This window comes from Pseudophryne corroboree, chromosome 10 (genome assembly GCF_028390025.1).
Source record: "Pseudophryne corroboree isolate aPseCor3 chromosome 10, aPseCor3.hap2, whole genome shotgun sequence".
Lineage (NCBI taxonomy): Eukaryota > Metazoa > Chordata > Amphibia > Anura > Myobatrachidae > Pseudophryne > Pseudophryne corroboree.
In genome coordinates this window covers 337,068,640-337,087,865 of record NC_086453.1, presented here as the reverse complement: position 1 = coordinate 337,087,865, position 19,226 = coordinate 337,068,640, and the positions used below count along the sequence as shown (strand labels likewise).

General features: G+C 49.8%; 1 protein-coding gene across 3 annotated transcripts in view; it reads right to left on the bottom strand.

Annotated features, from left to right (window-relative positions):
* Positions 1–19,226, bottom strand: part of IGSF9B (immunoglobulin superfamily member 9B) — a 158,536-nt gene that overhangs the window by 87,298 nt on the left and 52,012 nt on the right. For all 3 annotated transcript variants that reach the window (XM_063943611.1, XM_063943612.1, XM_063943613.1), the window contains exons 3-4: positions 18,805–18,951; positions 701–852 (exon numbers count right to left, since the gene is read on the bottom strand). In XM_063943611.1, coding sequence (XP_063799681.1) covers positions 701–852; positions 18,805–18,951 — 299 coding nt within the window. The remainder of the gene's footprint in view (positions 1–700; positions 853–18,804; positions 18,952–19,226) is intronic.

Sequence of the window (19,226 nt, the reverse complement as noted above, 5' to 3'; positions counted from 1 at the left end):
GTTTGATGTAACCCTTGATATATGTACTTAGTCTACATGCACAGACAGATGCACAGTACCACTCCTCCTATGTTTGATGTAACCCTTGATATATGTTCTTAGTCTGCATGCACAGAGAGATGCACAGTACCACCCCTCCTATAATGTTTGATGTAACCCTTGATATATGTTCTTAGTCTGCATGCACAGAGAGATGCACAGTACCACTCCTCCTATAATGTTTGATGTAACCCTTGATATATGTTCTTAGTCTGCATGCACAGAGAGATGCACAGTACCACTCCTCCTATAATGTTTGAAGTTAGCCATGATATATGTATGTTCTTAGTCTGCATTTACAGACAGATGCACAGTACCACTCCTCCTATAATGTTTGAAGTTAGCCATGATATATGTATGTTCTTAGTCTGCATTTACAGACAGATGCACAGTACCACTCCTCCTATAATGTTTGAAGTTAGCCATGATATATGTATGTTCTTAGTCTGCATTTACAGACAGATGCACAGTACCACCTCTCCTGCATGTTACATGTAACCCCTGGTATTATACAGTGGTTTATAAATACAGAATGAGAACACATAACACCTCTATTAATCTGTATGTTACAGGATATGTACAGTAATCAGCCTGCATGTACAGACAGCTGCACAATACCACTGTACATGTATGTCACAATGCCTCCTCCAAAAATAAATACCTGATATTTTGTGGTTCCCCCCAGGAACTCTCCCTCTCGTAGCCACGTGACAGTAGGTTTAGGGTTCCCAAACGCAGTGCAAGTTAACGTGATGCTGCTTCCCTCCTTTACCTCCAGGTATTGGGGGGGAGTTTCCGTGAAGGTGGGAGGAGCTGCGGAGGCCAAACAAAAAACAATTACAATTTCCAGAACATATGGGACAAATCTATATATAATATATAAATTGTGAACCTGAAGATAATCTAGAGATCATTTCACCCTGTTCTATCATTTACATTCTTCCACCATGTGCCTCCTATTAATTGCTACGTGCGCTGCCTGTGACACTGGCTATCTTATTTCTCAGATTTGGATTACTTTATCCTCCGCTTGAAAAAAAATAAGAATTTACTTACCGATAATTCTATTTCTCGTAGTCCGTAGTGGATGCTGGGGACTCCGTAAGGACCATGGGGAATAGCGGCTCCGCAGGAGACAGGGCACAAAAGTAAAAGCTTTAGGATCAGGTGGTGTGCACTGGCTCCTCCCCCTATGACCCTCCTCCAAGCCTCAGTTAGGATACTGTGCCCGGACGAGCGTACACAATAAGGAAGGATTTTGAATCCCGGGTAAGACTCATACCAGCCACACCAATCACACTGTACAACCTGTGATCTGAACCCAGTTAACAGCATGATAACAGCGGAGCCTCTGAAAAGATGGCTCACAACAATAATAACCAGATTTTTGTTTAACAATAACTATGTACGAGTATTGCAGACAATCCGCACTTGGGATGGGCGCCCAGCATCCACTACGGACTACGAGAAATAGAATTATCGGTAAGTAAATTCTTATTTTCTCTGACGTCCTAAGTGGATGCTGGGGACTCCGTAAGGACCATGGGGATTATACCAAAGCTCCCAAACGGGCGGGAGAGTGCGGATGACTCTGCAGCACCGAATGAGAGAACTCCAGGTCCTCCTCAGCCAGGGTATCAAATTTGTAGAATTTTGCAAACGTGTTTGCCCCTGACCAAGTAGCAGCTCGGCCAAGTTGTAAAGCCGAGACCCCTCGGGCAGCCGCCCAAGATGAGCCCACCTTCCTTGTGGAATGGGCATTTACATATTTTGGCTGTGGCAGGCCTGCCACAGAATGTGCAAGCTGAATTGTACTACACATCCAACTAGCAATCGTCTGCTTAGAAGCAAGAGCACCCCGTTTGTTGGGTGCATACAGGATAACAGCAAGTCAGTTTTCCTGACTCCAGCCGTCCTGGAAACATATATTTTCAGGGCCCTGACAACATCTAGCAACTTGGAGTCCTCCAAGTCCCTAGTATCCGCAGGTACCACAATAAGCTGGTTCAGGTGAAACGCTGACACCACCTTAGGGAGAAACTGGGGACGAGTCCGCAGCTCTGCCCTGTCCGAATGGACAATCAGATATGGGCTTTTGTGAGACAAAGCCGCCAATTCTGACACTTGCCTGGCCGAGGCCAGGGCCAACAGCATGGTCACTTTCCATGTGAGATATTTCAAATCCACAGATTTGAGCGGTTTAAACCAATGTGATTTGAGGAATCCCAGAACTACGTTGAGATCCCACAGTGCCACTGGAGGCACAAAAGGGGATTGTATATGCAGTACTCCCTTGACAAAATTCTGGACTTCAGGAACTGAAGCCAATTCTTTCTGGAAGAAAATCGACAGGGCCGAAATTTGAACCTTAATGGACCCCAATTTGAGGCACATAGACACTCCTGTTTTCAGGAAATGTAGGAATCGACCGAGTTGAAATTCCTCCGTGGGGGCCTTCCTGGCCTCACACCATGCAACATATTTTCGCCAAATGCGGTGATAATGTTGTGTGGTCACCTCCTTCCTGGCTCTGACCAGGGTAGGGATGACCTCTTCCGGAATGCCTTTTTCCCTTAGGATCCAGCGTTCAACCTCCATGCCGTCAAACGCAGCCGCGGTAAGTCTTGGAACAGACATGATCCTTGCTGAAGCAAGTCCCTTCTTAGTATCTCTTGAAGTTCCGGGTACCAAGTCCTTCTTGGCCAATCCGGAGCCACGAGTATAGTTCTTACTCCTCTCCTTCTTATAATTCTCAGTACCTTGGGTGTGAGAGGCAGAGGAGGGAACACATACACCGACTGGTACACCCACGGTGTTACCAGAGCGTCCCAGCTATTGCCTGAGGGTCTCTTGACCTGGCGCAATACCTGTCCAGTTTTTTGTTCAGACGGGACGCCATCATGTCCACCTTTGGTCTTTCCCAACGGTTCACAATCATGTGGAAGACTTCCAGATGAAGTCTCCACTCTCCCGGGTGGAGGTCGTGCCTGCTGAGGAAGTCTGCTTCCCAGTTGTCCACTCCCGGAATGAACACCGCTAACAGTGTTATCACATGATTTTTCGCCCAGCGAAGAATCCTTGCTGCCATTGCCCTCCTGCTTCTTGTGCCGCCCTGTCTGTTTACGTGGGCGACTGCCGTGATGTTGTCCGACTGGATCAGCACCGGTTGACTTTGAAGCAGAGGTCTTCCTAGGCTCAGAGCATTGTAAATTGCCCTTAGCTCCAGTATATTTATGTGGAGAGAAGTCTCCAGACTTGACCACACTCCTTGGAAATTTCTTCCCAGTGTGACTGCTCCCCAGCCTCTCAGGCTGGCATCCGTGGTCACCAGGACCCAGTCCTGAATGCCGAAACTGCTGCCCTCTAGTAGATGAGCACTCTGCAGCCACCACAGAAGAGACACCCTTGTCCTTGGAGACAGGATTATCCGCTGATGCATCTGAAGATGCGATCCGGACCATTCGTCCAGCAGATCCCACTGAAAAATTATTTCGTGAAATCTGCCGAATGGAATCGCTTCGTAAGAAGCCACCATTTTTCCCAGGACTCTTGTGCATTGATGCACTGACACTTGGCCTGGTTCTAGGAGGTTCCTAACTAGCTCGGATAACTCCCAGGCTTTCTCCTCCGGGAGAAACACCTTTTTCTGGACTGTGTCCAGAATCATCCCTAGTAACAGCAGACGTGTCGTCGGAATCAGCTGCGATTTTGGAATATTTAGAATCCACCCGTGCTGTCGTAGAACTACTTGAGATAGTGCTACTCCGACCTCCAACTGTTCTCTGGACCTTGCCCTTATCAGAAGATCGTCCAAGTAAGGGATAATAAGAATTTACTTACCGATAATTCTATTTCTCGTAGTCCGTAGTGGATGCTGGGAACTCCGTAAGGACCATGGGGAATAGCGGCTCCGCCGGAGTCTGGGCACATCTAAAGAAAGCTTTAGGATCACCTGGTGTGCACTGGCTCCTCCCCCTATGACCCTCCTCCAAGCCTCAGTTAGGATACTGTGCCCGGACGAGCGTACACAATAAGGAAGGATTTTGAATCCCGGGTAAGACTCATACCAGCCACACCAATCACACTGTACAACTTGTGATCTGAACCCAGTTAACAGCATGATAATAGAGGAGCCTCTAGAAAAGATGGCTCACTACAGCAATAACCCGAATTTTTTTGGTAACCATAATTATGTACCAGTATTGCAGACAATCCGCACTTGGGATGGGCGCCCAGCATCCACTACGGACTACGAGAAATAGAATTATCGGTAAGTAAATTCTTATTTTCTCTGACGTCCTAGTGGATGCTGGGAACTCCGTAAGGACCATGGGGATTATACCAAAGCTCCCAAACGGGCGGGAGAGTGCAGATGACTCTGCAGCACCCAATGAGAGAACTCCCGGTCCTCCTCAGCCAGGGTATCAAATTTGTAGAATTTTACAAACGTATTTGCTCCTGACCAAGTAATTGCTCGGCCAAGTTGTAAAGCCGAGACCCCTCGGGCAGCTGCCCAAGATGAGCCCACCTTCCTTGTGGAGTGGGCATTTACAGATTTTTGGCTGTGGCAGGCCTGCCACAGAATGTGCAAGCTGAATTGTACTACAAATCCAACGAGCAATCGTCTGCTTAGAAGCAGGAGCACCCAGCTAGTTAGGTGCATACAGGATAAACAGCGAGTCAGATTTCCTGACTCCAGCCGTCCTGGAAACATATAGTTTCCGGGTCCTGACAACGTCTAGCAACTTGGAGTCCTCCAAGTCCCTAGTAGCCGCAGGCACCACAACAGGTTTTGTTCAGGTGAACGCTGAAACCACCTTAGGGAGAAACTGAGGACGAGTCCTCAATTCCGCCCTGTCCGAATGGAAAATCAGATAAGGGCTTTTACAGGATAAAGCCACCAATTCTGACACGCGCCTGGCCCAGGCCAGAGCCAACAGCATGACCACTTTTTCTGTGAGATATTTTAACTCCACAGATTTAAGTGGGTCAAACCAATGTGACTTTTGGAACCCAAAAACCACCTGGAGATCCCAAAATGCCACTGAAGGCACAAAAGGAAGCTGTATATGCAGTACCCCTTTAACAAATGTCTGAACTTCAGGGACTGAAGCTAGTTCTTTTTTGGAAGAAAATTGACAGAGCCGAAATTTGAACCTTAATGGACCCCAATTTTAGGCCCATAGATACTCCTGTTTGCAGGAAATGTAGGAATCGACCCAGTTGAATTTCCTCCGTCGAGCCTTACTGGCCTCGCACCACGCAACATATTTTTGCCAAATGCGGTGATAATGTTTTGCGGTTACATCCTTCCTGGCTTTTATCAGGATAGGGATGACTTCATCCGGAATGCCTTTTTCCTTCAGGATCCGGCGTTCAACCGCCATGCCGTCAACGCAGCCGCGGTAAGTCTTGGAACAGACAAGGTCCTTGCTGGAGCAGGTCCCTTCTTAGAAGTAGAGGCCACGGATCCTCCGTGAGCATCTCTTGAAGTTCCGGTAACCAAGTCCTTCTTGGCCAATCCGGAGCCACTAATATAGCGCTTACTCCTCTCCATCTTATCAATCTCAGTACCTTGGGTATGAGAGGCAGAGGAGGGAACCCATACACTGATTTGGTACACCCACGGTGTTACCAGAGCATCTACAGCTATTGCCTGAGGGTCCCTTGACCTGGCGCAATACCTGTCGAGTTTTTCCCAACGGTTTATAATCATGTGGAAGACTTCTGGGTGAAGTCCCTACTCTCCCGGGTGGAGGTCGTGCTGAGGAAATCTGCTTCCCAGTTGTCCACTCCCGGAATGAAAACTGCTGACAGTGCTATCACATGATTTTTCGCCCAGCGAAGAATCCTTGCAGCTTCTGCCATTGCCCTCCTACTTCTTGTGGCACCCTGTCTGTTTACGTGGGTGACTGCCGTAACGTTGTCCAACTGGATCAACACCGGCTGACCTTGAAGCAGAGGTCTTGCTAAGCTTAGAGCATTGTAAATGGCCCTTAGCTTCAGGATATTTATGTGAAGTGATGTATCCAGGCTTGACCATAAGCCCTGGATATTCCTTCCCTGTGTGACTGCTCCCCAGCCTCGTAGGCTGGCATCCGTGGTCACCAGGACCCAGTCCCGAATGCCGAATCTGCGCCCTCTAGAAGATGAGCACTCTGCAACCACCACAGGAGGGATACCCTTGTCCCTGGTGACAGGGTTATCCGCTGATGCATCTGAAGATGCGACCCGGACCATTTGTCCAGTAGGTTCCACTGGAAAGTCTTGCGTGGAATCTGCCGAATGGGATTGCTTCGTAGGAAGCCACCATTTTTACCCAGAACCCTTGTGCATTGATGCACTGAGACTTGGTTCGGTTTTAGGAGGTTCCTGACTAGCTCGGATAACTCCCTGGCTTTCTCCTCCGGGAGAAACACCTTCTTTCTGGACTGTGTCCAGGATCATCCCTAGGAACAGAAGACAAGTCGTCGGAACCAGCTGCGATTTTAGAATATTGAGAATCCAATCGTGCTGCCGCAACACTACCTGAGATAGTGCTACACCGGTCTCCAACTGTTCCCTGGATCTTACCCTTATCAGGGAATCGTCCAAGTAAAGGATAACTAAAATTCCCTTCCTTCGAAGGAATATCATCATTTCGGTCATTACCTCAGTAAAGACCCGGGGTGCCGTGGACAATCCCTACGGCAGCGTCTGAACTGATAGTGACAGTTCTGTACCATAACCTGAGATACCCTTGGTGAGAAGGGTAAATTTTGACATGAAGGTAAGCATCCTTGATGTCCCGAGACATCATGTAGTCTTCCAGGTTTGCAATCACTGCTCTGAGTGACTCAATTTTGAATTTGAACCTCTGTATGTAAGTGTTCAAAGATTTTAGATTTTAAAATCGGTCTCACCGAGCCGTCTGGCTTCGGTACCACAATAGTGTGGAATAATACCCCGTTCCCTGTTGCAGGAGGGGTACCTTAATTATCACCTGCTGGGAATACAGCTTGTGAATGGCTTCCAAAACTGCCTCCCTGTCAGCGGGAGACGTCGGTAAAACAGACTTTTGGAAACGGCGAGGGGAATACGTCTCGAATTCCAATTTGTACCCCTGAAATATTACCTGAAGGATCCAGGGGTCTACTTGCGAGTGAGCCCACTGCGCACTGAAATTCACTGAGAACGGGCCCCCACCGTGCCTGAACTTGTAAAGCCCTAGCGTCATACTGAGGGCTTGGCAGAGGCGGAAAAGGGTTTCTGTTCCTGGGAACTGGCTGATCTCTGCAGCCATTTTCCTCTCCCTCTGTCACGAGCAGAAAAGAGGAACCCTTTTGTCCGCTTGCCAACCAGGACTGCGCCTGATAATACGGCGTCTTATTTTGAGAGGCGACCTAGGGTACATCCCCTTTTTTAAGGCAATACTTCCAAATGCCGTTTGGAATCCCTGACCACTTTACTGGTAGAATACAACGCACTTATACTTGATGCCAGTCGGCAAATATTCCGCTGTGCATCATGCATATATAGAAATGCATCTTTTAATTGCTCTATAGGCAATAATATACTGTCCTTATCTAGGATATCAATATTTCCAGTCAGGGAATCCGACCACGCCAACCCAGCACTGCACATCCAGGCTGAGGCGATTGCTGGTCGCAGTATAACACCAGTATGTGTGTAAATACATTTTAGGATACCCTCCTGCTTTTTATCAGCAGGATCCTTAAGGGCGGCCATCTCAAGAGAGGGTAGAGCCCTTGTTCTTACAAGCGTGTGAGCGCCTTATCCCCTGTAGGGGGTGTTTCCCAACGCACCCTAACCTCTGGCGGGAAAAGGTATACTGCCAATAACTTTTTAGAATTATCAATTGTCATCGGGGGGAAACCCACGCATCATCACACACCTCATTTTATTTTTCAGATTCAGGAAAACTACAGGAAGTTTTTCCTCACCAAACATAATACCCCTTTTTTGGTGGTATTCATATTATCAGAAAAGTGTAAACATTTTCCATTGCATCAATCATGCAATGTGTGGCCCTATTGGAAATCACGGTTGTCTCTTCACCGTCGACACAGGAGTCAGTATCCGTGTCGGCGTCTGTATCTGAGGTAACGGGCGCTTTAGAGCCCCTGTATGAGACGTCTGGACATGCACAAGCTGAGTAGCCGGCTGTCTCATGTCAACCACTGTCTTTTATACAAAGCTGACACTGTCACGCAATTTCAACAGTACATCCACTCAGGTGTCGACCCCCTAGGGGGTGACAACACTATTACAGACACTCTACTCCGTCTCCACATCATTTTTCTCCTCATACATGTCGACACAAACGTACCGACACACAGCACACACACAGGGAATGCTCTGATAGAGGACAGGACCCACTAGCCCTTTGGGGAGACAGAGGGAGAGTTTGCCAGCACACACCAGAGCGCTATATATATACACAGGGATAACCTTATATAAGTGTTTTTCCCTTTATAGCAGCTGTATTGTTTATACTGCGCCTAATTTGTGCCCCCCTCTCTTTTTTAACCCCTTTCTGTAGTGTAGTGACTGCAGGGGAGAGCCAGGGAGCTTCCCTCCAACTGAGCTGTGAGGGAAAATGGCGCCAGTGTGCTGAGGAGATAGGCTCCGCCCCTTTCTCGGCGTCCTTATCATCCGTTTTTCTGTATGTTTTGGCAGGGGTTAAATGCATCCATATAGCCCAGGAGTTATATGTGATGCATTTATTTTAGCCATATAAGGTTTTTATCGATTTATTGCGTCTCAGGGCGCTGCCCCCCCAGCGCCCTGCACCCTCAGTGACCGGAGTGTGAAGTGTGCTGAGAGCAATGGCGCACAGCTGCGGTGCTGTGCGCTACCTTATCTGAAGACAGGATCGTCTTCTGCCGCCGATTTCACCGGACCTCTTCGCTCTTCTGGCTCTGTAAGGGGGCCGGCGGCGCGGCTCCGGGACCCATCCAGGCTGAACCTGTGATCGTCCCTCTGGAGCTAATGTCCAGTAGCCTAAGAAACCCGATCCACTCTGCACGCAGGTGAGTCCGTTTCTTCTCCCCTTAGTCCCACGATGCAGTGAGCCTGTTGCCAGCAGGTCTCACTGAAAATAATAAACCTAAACTAAAACTTTCACAAAGAGCTCAGGAGAGCCCCTAGTGTGCACCCTTCTCGTCGGGCACAGAAATCTAACTGAGGCTTGGAGGAGGGTCATAGGGGGAGGAGCCAGTGCACACCAGGTGATCCTAAAGCTTTCTTTAGATGTGCCCAGACTCCGGCGGAGCCGCTATTCCCCATGGTCCTTACGGAGTTCCCAGCATCCACTAGGACGTCAGAGAAAATTAAGACGCCTTTTCTTTGAAGAAGAATCATCATTTCGGCCATTACCTTGGTAAAGACCCGGGGTGCCGTGGACAATCCAAACGGCAGCGTCTGAAACTGATAGTGACAGTTCTGTACCACGAACCTGAGGTAGCCTTGGTGAGAAGGGCAATTTTGGACATGGAGGTAAGCATCCTTGATGTCCAGGGACACCATATAGTCCCCTTCTTCCTGGTTCGCTATCACTGCTCTGAGTGACTCCATCTTGATTTGAACCTTTGTATGTAAGTGTTCAAAGATTTCAGATTTAGAATAGATCTCACCGAGCCGTCTGGCTTCAGTACCACAAATAGTGTGGAATAATACCCCTTTCCTTGTTGTAGGAGGGGTACTTTGATTATCACCTGCTGGGAATACAGCTTGTGAATTGTTTCCAATAATGCCTCCCTGTCGGAGGGAGACGTTGGTAAAGCAGATTTCAGGAACCTGCGAGGGGGAGACGTCTCGAATTTCCAATCTGTACCTCTGGGATACTACTTGTAGGATCCAGGGGTCAACTTGCGAGTGAGCCCACTGCGCGCTGAAACTCTTGAGACGACCCCCCCCACCGCACCTGAGTCCGCTTGTACGGCCCCAGCGTCATGCTGAGGACTTGGCAGAAGCGGTGGAGGGCTTCTGTTCCTGGGAAGGGACTGCCTGCTGCAGTCTTCTTCCGTTCCTCTACCCCTGGGCAGATATGACTGGCCTTTTGCCCGCTTGCCCTTATGGGGACGAAAGGACTGAGGCTGAAAAGACGGTGTCTTTTTCTGCTGAGATGTGACTTGGGGTAAAAAGGTGGATTTTCCAGCTGTTGCCGTGGCCACCAGGTCCGATGGACCGACCCCAAATAACTCCTCCCCTTTATACGGCAATACTTCCATGTGCCGTTTGGAATCTGCATCACCTGACCACTGTCGTGTCCATAAACATCTTCTGGCAGACATGGACATCGCACTTACTCTTGATGCCAGAGTGCAAATATCCCTCTGTGCATCTCGTATATATAGAAATGCATCCTTCAAATGCTCTATAGTCAATAAAATACTGTCCCTGTCAAGGGTATCAATATTTTCAGTCAGGGAATCCGACCAAGCCACCCCAGCGCTGCACATCCAGGCTGAGGCGATCGCTGGTCGCAGTATAACACCAGTATGTGTGTATATACTTTTTAGGATATTTTCCAGCCTCCTATTAGCTGGCTCCTTGAGGGCGGCCGTATCTGGAGACGGTAACGCCACTTGTTTTGATAAGCGTGTGAGCGCCTTTAATTTTCTATCGGGGGAAACCCACGCATCATCACACACTTCATTTAATTTATCTGATTCAGGAAAAACTACAGGCAGTTTTTTCACACCCCACATAATACCCTTTTTTGTGGTACTTGTAGTATCAGAAATATGTAACACCTCCTTCATTGCCCTTAACATGTGTGGCCCTAATGGAAAATACGTTTGTTTCTTCACCGTCGACACTGGAGTCAGTGTCCGTGTCTGTGTCTGTGTCGACCGACTGCGGTAATGGGCGTTTTAAAGCCCCTGACGGTGTTTGAGACGCCTGGACAGGTACTAATTGGTTTGCCGGCCGTCTCATGTCGTCAACCGACCTTGCAGCTTGTTGACATTATCAAGTTATACCCTAAATAAGCCATCCATTCCGGTGTCGACTCCCTAGAGAGTGACATCACCATTACAGGCAATTGCTCCGCCTCCTCACCAACATCGTCCTCATACATGTCGACAAACACGTACCGACACACAGCACACACACAGGGAATGCTCTGATAGAGGACAGGACCCCACTAGCCCTTTGGGGAGACAGAGGGAGAGTTTGCCAGCACACACCAAAACGCTATAATTTTACAGGGACAACCTTATATAAGTGTTTTCCCTTATAGCATCTTAATATGTAATAATATCGCCACAAAAATGCCCCCCCTCTCTGTTTTAACCCTGTTTCTGTAGTGCAGTGCAGGGGAGAGCCTGGGAGCCTTCCCACCAGCAGTTCTGTGAGGGAAAATGGCGCTGTGTGCTGAGGAGAATAGGCCCCGCCCCCTTTTCGGCGGGCTTCTTCTCCCGTTTTTCTGACAACCTGGCAGGGGTTAAATACATCCATATAGCCCCAGGGGCTATATGTGATGTATTTTTAGCCAGCATAGGTACTTTCATTGCTGCCCAGGGCGCCCCCCCCAAGCGCCCTGCACCCTCAGTGACCGTTGGTGTGAAGTGTGCTGAGAGCAATGGCGCACAGCTGCAGTGCTGTGCGCTACCTTAAGAAGACTGGGAAGTCTTCAGCCGCCGATTTCTGGACCTCTTCTCTCTTCAGCATCTGCAAGGGGGTCGGCGGCGCGGCTCCGGTGACCCATCCAGGCTGTACCTGTGATCGTCCCTCTGGAGCTAGTGTCCAGTAGCCTAAGAAGCCAATCCATCCTGCACGCAGGTGAGTTCACTTCTTCTCCCCTAAGTCCCTCGATGCAGTGAGCCTGTTGCCAGCAGGACTCACTGAAAATAAAAAACCTAACAAAACTTTTACTCTAAGCAGCTCTTTAGGAGAGCCACCTAGATTGCACCCTTCTCGGCCGGGCACAAAGATCTAACTGAGGCTTGGAGGAGGGTCATAGGGGGAGGAGCCAGTGCACACCACCTGATCCTAAAGCTTTTACTTTTGTGCCCTGTCTCCTGCGGAGCCGCTATTCCCCATGGTCCTTACGGAGTCCCCAGCATCCACTTAGGACGTCAGAGAAAATGGACAAAAGTAATAATGCGAAAGGTGAGGTGAAACATCGCCACATTGGGGGTCATTCCGAGTTGATCGCTAGCTGCCGTTGTTCGCTGCGTAGCGATCAGTGAAAAAAATGGCTAATCTGCGTATGCGTATTCACCGCAATGCGCACGCACGTCGTACAGGTACGAAGTCCTTTGTGGTTTTGCTCTGGTTCTAGCGACGATTTCAATCGCACAGCCGAACGCAAGGAGACTGACAGGAAGTGGGAGTGACCGTTTTCTGGGAGTGTTTGGAGAAACGCAGGCGTGGCTGGGCGTTTGCTGGGCGGGTATCTGACGTGATTACCGTGTCACTCGTCGCAGCAATCATCGCACAGAATAAATAACTACAGGGCTGGTCTTGTTTTGCACAAAATGTGTTTGCAGGCGCTCAGCTGCACAGGCGTTCGCACTCCTGCAAAGCGAAAATACACTCCCCCCGTGGGCGGCGACTATGCGTTTGCACGGCTGCTAAAAACGGCTAGCGAGCGATAAACTCGGAATGTTTATTAATAATGCAAGAAATAAGGAAAGAGAGGTCAGGAAGAAATCTATTTCTGGTGAGGAAAAAGTTACACAGGACTCTATATAACTAAGCGGGTGTCGTATGGTATGCCGGCGCTCGGGCTCCCGACGCCCGGGAGCCCGACCGCTGGCATACCGACAGCGTGGCGAGCGCAAAGGAGCCCCTTGCGGGCTCGCTGCGCTCGCCACGCTGCGGGCACGGTGGCGCGCTACGCGCGCCACACTATTTTATTCTCCCTCCAGGGGGTCGTGGACGAGGGAGAATAGTTGTCGGTATGCCGGGTGTCGGGATTCCGGCGCCGGTATTGTGCGCCGGGATCCCGACATTCGGCATACAGAAGACCACCCAACTGGGCTATAGTTACCACCACATTCTTGTACATGCAAATTGTGACGGCATCTTAGGAAAGAAAGGACCGGTAGACACATGCAAGCCCCTGGGGGCTGCAATACTAGATATGACACAGAAAGGAGACAGGGCCTAATTGAGACCTGATCGCAGCAGCAAACTTTTTCTCTAATGGGCAAAACCATGGCCCTCATTCCGAGTTGTTCGCTCGGTAAAAATCTTCGCATCGCAGCGATTTTCCGCTTAATGCGCATGCGCAATGTCCGCACTGCGACTGCGCCAAGCAAATTTGCTATGCACTTAGTAATTTTACTCACGGCATTTTCATCGTTCTGGCGATCGTAATGTGATTGACAGGAAATGGGTGTTACTGGGCGGAAACAGGCCGTTTTATGGGCGTGTGGGAAAAAACGCTACCGTTTCCGGAAAAAACGCAGGAGTGGCTGGAGAAACGGAGGAGTGTCTGGGCGAACGCTGGGTGTGTTTGTGACGTCAAACCAGGAACGACAAGCACTGAACTGATCGCAGATGCCGAGTAAGTCTGAAGCTACTCAGAAACTGCTACGAGGTGTGTAATCGCAATATTGCGAATACATCGTTCGCAATTTTAAGATGCTAAGATTCACTCCCAGTAGGCGGCGGCTTAGCATGAGCAAATCTGCTAAAATCCGCTTGCGAGCGAACAACTCGGAATGAGGGCCCATGTGCACTGCAGGTGGGGCAGATGTAACATGTGCAGAGGGAGTTAGATTTGGGTGGGGTGTGTTCAAACGGAAATCTAAACTGCAGTGTAACAATAAAGCAGCCAGTATTTACCCTGCACAGAAACAAAATAACCCACCCAAATCTAACTCTCTCTGCACGTTACATCTGCCCCACCTGCAGTGCACATGGTTTTGTCCATTAGAGAAAGATTTTGCTGCTGCGATCAGGTCTGAATTAGGCCCCCAGTCTGTACTCCAGCGAACAGCTGTGATATGGCAGCTACACGTTACCCTTAATCACACTAATGAATTAAATCAATACATTTAATCACAGTAAGGAGGGATCTATAACGACATACAGGCAGCGCTACAAGCTATAACAAACATATCCAACAATAAAGCAGAAGCTGGGTGTCATAGGTGTAAGGTCGGAGGGCTGCACGTGACCCTAGTGTTACCCGTTCTTCACCAATAAGCCGTCGGCTGTTATTAGAGGATGTAACATGGCTCCTGCAGTGCCATTTATCTCCCATCATTTCCTACTGGAAGCCACTCCGAGCTGCAGTTTCCGGAATAATGTGTTATTTAAATGGTTTATTGCAATTCTCACTGCCTAGAAATGTAACATTCCAACAAGACTGTAGAAGTCTCCCAGCTACTATATGTGGGATATTTATCAACGCTTGAAGAGAGAAGAAGTGCCAGCCAATCAACTCCTGTCATTTTACAGTCTGTGTTTGAATAATGACAGCTAGAAGCCGATTGGTTGATGCTTTGGGCCTAATTCAGATCTGATCTCAGCAGCAAATTTGTTAGCTAACGGGCAAAACCATGGGGCTGATTCAGACCGGATCGTGTTCGCACAGCAGCGATCAGGTCTGAACTGCGGATGCGCCGACCCTGCAGTGCGCCAGCGCATGGCAGACAGCCGACGGCTGCAATTGCCTCTGCCTGATTGACAGGCAGAGGAAGTCGGTGGGCGGGAGGGGGCGGGACGGCGGCGTTTGTCCGCCGTTTAGGGAACGCGGTCCGGGCAACGCAGGCGTGACCGGACCGTGCCGGGGGCGGGCCGTGGCGGCTGCGTGACGTCACACGCAGCCGCTGCGACGAGTAGCTCATGTCAGTGTGCCTTATCGTAGCTGTGCTAAATTTAGCACTTCTACAATCAGGTCTGAATTAGGCCCCATGTGCACTGCAGGTGGGGCAGATGTAAGATGTGCAGAGAGAGTTAGATTTGGGTGTGGTGTGTTCAAACTGAAATCTAAATAGAGCAGCCAGTAGTTACTCTGCACAGAAACAATATAACCCACCCAAAATGAACTCTTTCTGCACATGTTACATCTGCCACACCTGCAGTGCACATGGTTTTGCCCATTAGCTAACAAATTTGCTGCTGCAATCAGGTCTGAATTACCCCCTTTATCTCTCTCCAAGTTTTGATAAATCTCACCCATAGCAGAAACGGTATGCGTTCAGTATCCCGGCAGCCGTAATACACAGACGCCAGAATCCAAACAGCCGCAAGAATACCAATGTCGGCATCCTGACGACGATATCCCGAAGGTAGGTATGCACTGCCGCTTAGGTTTAGCATGCGGGGTGGGGGGCGGGGGTTAGGTGTAGGCACACTCTGGGGGGTCAAGGTATGGGCTGGTTAGGGTTAGACTGCAAAGAGGGGGGGGTGGGAGGGGGTATGCCCCACCGGGGGAATGTTGGGGTTGGGGTTAGGCACTAAGGGGGATGGTTAGGTTTAGGCTGTGGGAAAGTGTGTGTGTGTGTGTGTGTGTGTGTGTGTGTGGGGGGGGGGGGGGGTGTTAGGTTTAGGCTGTGGGAAAGGGGTGGTTAGGTTTAGGAACCACCGGGGGGAGGTTAGGTTTAGGCTGTAGGAAAGTGTGTATGTTGGTGTGGGGGGGAGGTTAGGTTTAGGCTGTGGGAAAGGGGTGGTTAGGTTTAGGAACCACCGGGGGGAGGTTAGGTTTAGGCTGTAGGAAAGTGTGTATGTTGGTGTGGGGGGGAGGTTAGGTTTAGGCTGTGGGAAAGGGGTGGTTAGGTTTAGGAACCACCGGGGGGAGGTTAGGTTTAAACTGTAGGAAAGTGTGTATGTTGGTGTGGGGGGGAGGTTAGGTTTAGGCTGTAGGAAAGTGTGTGTGTTGGTGTGGGGGGGGGGGGGGGGGGAGGTTAGGTTTAGGCTGTAGGAAAGTGTGTGTGTTGGTGTTGGGGGGAGGTTAGGTTTAGGCTGTAGAAAAGTGTGTGTGTTGGTGTGGGGGGGGGTTAGGCTGTAGGAAAGTGTGTGAGTTGGTGTGGGGGGGGGGGGGGTTAGGTTTAGGTTGTAGGAAAGTGTGTGTGTTGGTGTGTGTGTGTGGGGGGGTTAGGTTTAGGCTGTAGGAAAGTGTGTGTGTTGGTGTGTGTGTGTGGGGGGGTTAGGTTTAGGCTGTAGGAAAGTGTGTGTGTTGGTGTGTGTGTGTGGGGGGGGGTTATGTTTAGGCTGTAGGAAAGTGTGTGTGTTGGTGTGGGGGGAGGTTAGGTTTAGCCTGTAGGAAAGTGTGTGTGTTGGTGTGGGGGGGGGGGGGGGGGGTTAGGTTTAGGCTGTAGGAAAGTGTGTGTGTTGGTGTAGGGGGGGTTAGGTTTAGGCTGTAGGAAAGTGTGTGTGTTGGTGTGGGGGGGAGGTTAGGTTTAGGCTGTAGGAAACTGTGTGTGTTTGTGTGGGGGCGGGGGGTTAGGTTTAGGCTGTAGGAAAGTGTGTGTGTTGGTGTGTGGGGGGGTTAGGTTTAGGCTGTAGGAAAGTGTGTGTGTGTTGGTGTGGGGGGGGGGGGTTAGGTTTAGGCTGTAGGAAAGTGTGTGTGTTGGTGTGGGGGGGAGGTTCGGTTTAGGCTGTAGGAAAGAGTGTGTGTTGGTGTGGGGGGGGGGGGGTAGGTTTAGGCTGTAGGAAAGTGTGTGTGTGTTGGTGTGGTGGGGGGGGTTAGGTTTAGGCTGTGGGAAAGGGGTGGTTAGGTTTAGGAACCACCGGGGGTAGGTTAGGGTTAGGCACCAATAGGGGAGGTTAGGGTGGAGTGTGACTGGAGTGGGAGGGTTAGGTAGTCAGGGTACCCTGCACATCCTTGGCATTACCGCGATCGGGATGTCGGCATCGATATAATGAACGCCTGCAACCCAGACTGCCAGCTTTTCATACTGAACCCGCATAAACCCATCACTCAGATAACAGGGCGCTGCTCTGGGTTACTCACATTACTAATAAGAACTGGGCTTTGGAGAGTTGTATTTTCACAGCTCCATTCTAAATACAGTATGTGCCGGCGACAGTCGTGGACGAGTTTTCCTTTATATTTCTAAATGTCTTTAATGGCTGCAGCCCCTGGATGTGTCGCCGTGGTAACTCGCAAGCTAAAAGGTCGCACTCACGTGAACAAATAAAAGGGCAGCATTCATTTTTAATGCACTTGTCTTGAGACCTTAGCTTTTGCCATGGAGATTTCACAGGGCTAATTTAATATTCAAAGTTAAAACATCAACTGAAATACTTTTCTCTATACGGTTATCTGTCAACGGACAATGAGCAGAAGGCCAGTCCCTCCGTCCTGCAGCGCTGGGAGACACGTGCGGGTATTGGGGGTGATGGTGAGGGATAGTTAGGGTTAGGCCTCTGGCAACATGGAAGTGTTGGTGCTGACAGTTACATCAGTGGCTCCTACTACACTAAAGGGGACATTTATTAAGCAGTGATAAGAGCGGAGTAGTGAGCCAGTGGAGAAGTTGCCCATGGCAACCAATCAGCACTGAAGTAACAGCTATAATTTGCATACTATAAAATTATACAGAGCTGCCGATTGATTGATTGATGGGGCAACTTTTCCACTGGCTCACTTCTCCGCTCTCATCACTGCTTAGTAAATGTCCCCCTATATCTCTCTCCAGTTTAGTGCATCGGCACAGACTCCCAGACATATTGGGGGTCATTCCGAGTTGATCGCTAGCTGAAAATGTTCGCTGCGATGATGCAAAAAAAATGGCACTTCTGCGCATGCGTATGCAGCGCAATGCGCACGCGCGACGTACTGTCACAACGGCCAATGTATTTTTACACAAGGTCTAGCGAAGCTTTTCAGTCGCACTGGTGGCCGCAGAGTGATTGACAGGAAGTGGGCGTTTCTGGGTGTCAACTGACCGTTTTCAGGGAGTGTTCGGAAAAACGCAGGCGTGTCAGGAAAAACGCAGGCGTGGCTGGGCGAACGCAGGGCGTGTTTGTGATGTCAAACAAGGAACTGAACAGTCTGAAGTGATCGCAAGCGCTGAGTAGGTATTGAGCTACTCTAAAACTGGACAATATTTTTTTGTAGCCGCTTTGCGATCCTTTCGTTCGCACTTCTGCTAAGCTAAGATACACTCCCAGAGGGCGGCGGCTTAGCATTTGCACGGCTGCTAAAAACTGCTAGCGAGCGATCAACTCGGAATGACCCCCATAGTGCCAACGGGAGGAGCTACACCTCCCCCTGTGTTCCCCCTGCCTCACACAGTACAGCGGTCAGGGTCCCTGCACAGTATAACGGCCAGGGTCCCCCTCTCCCCACAGTATCTCCCGGCCAGGGTCCCTGCACAACATTATGGCTAGTGTTCCCCTCTCCCTACAGTATAATGGGCCACGATAGGAGCCATGTAGGTAGGAGCCCGGGCAGTAAGTGGATGTATCACATTGCACTCCAGAATGACACTCCCTCCTGTGTGGGTAGCCTATGTGCCTGGGTTGCTACAAGTCATCATCATTGTGTGCTAGTAACAGCTGTATACTAGGTGAAGAAGATGCATCTCCTAACAGGCGTATATAAACGTATGTGCTGGCATGTACGTGCTGCATGTGTTACGCCCCTTCTGACCCCCGCACCGCCTGTCTGCTCACTGCAGGAGCGAATAGAATGTGTTGTGACTCAAGATTTGCGCAGACATGCTACGCAAACAATACATTCAGCTCCGCAGGTGTGTAGTCATAATTCTGAGGGTTCCAGGCTCCTTATAAGGCTATACTCTGTCATGGTGCGCAGAGTGCGGGCACTTACCATTCACTGTCAGGTGAAGCACTTACCGTTCACTGTCAGGTGAACCCAGCTGCCGTTGTGAAATGTGTCATATTGCTGCTCCAGCATCAGCACTTTGCACTCGTACCAACCCTGATCTTGTGAGCGAGCCTGGTCAATGCGCAGCGATGCCTTGTCATGGAGGGTGGCGCGGCCTGGGAACATGATAAATACACCACCACATTAGTATGCGGCACTCACTATGGACAGATGCATTATACACCGATCTACTTTTATACTTGTCATTACACAACAGCTTATAGCCACACAGGCATCGGGAAGAGCTACATCTATCCCTGTGTACCCCCTGACCCACACAGTGCAGGAGGCAGCTTACCTACTCACAATAGAGTCTAGTGGCCAGTGCACCCCTCTTCCCACAGTACAACGGGCAGTCCCTGTCTCCCCACAGTATAATAGCCAAGGCTCC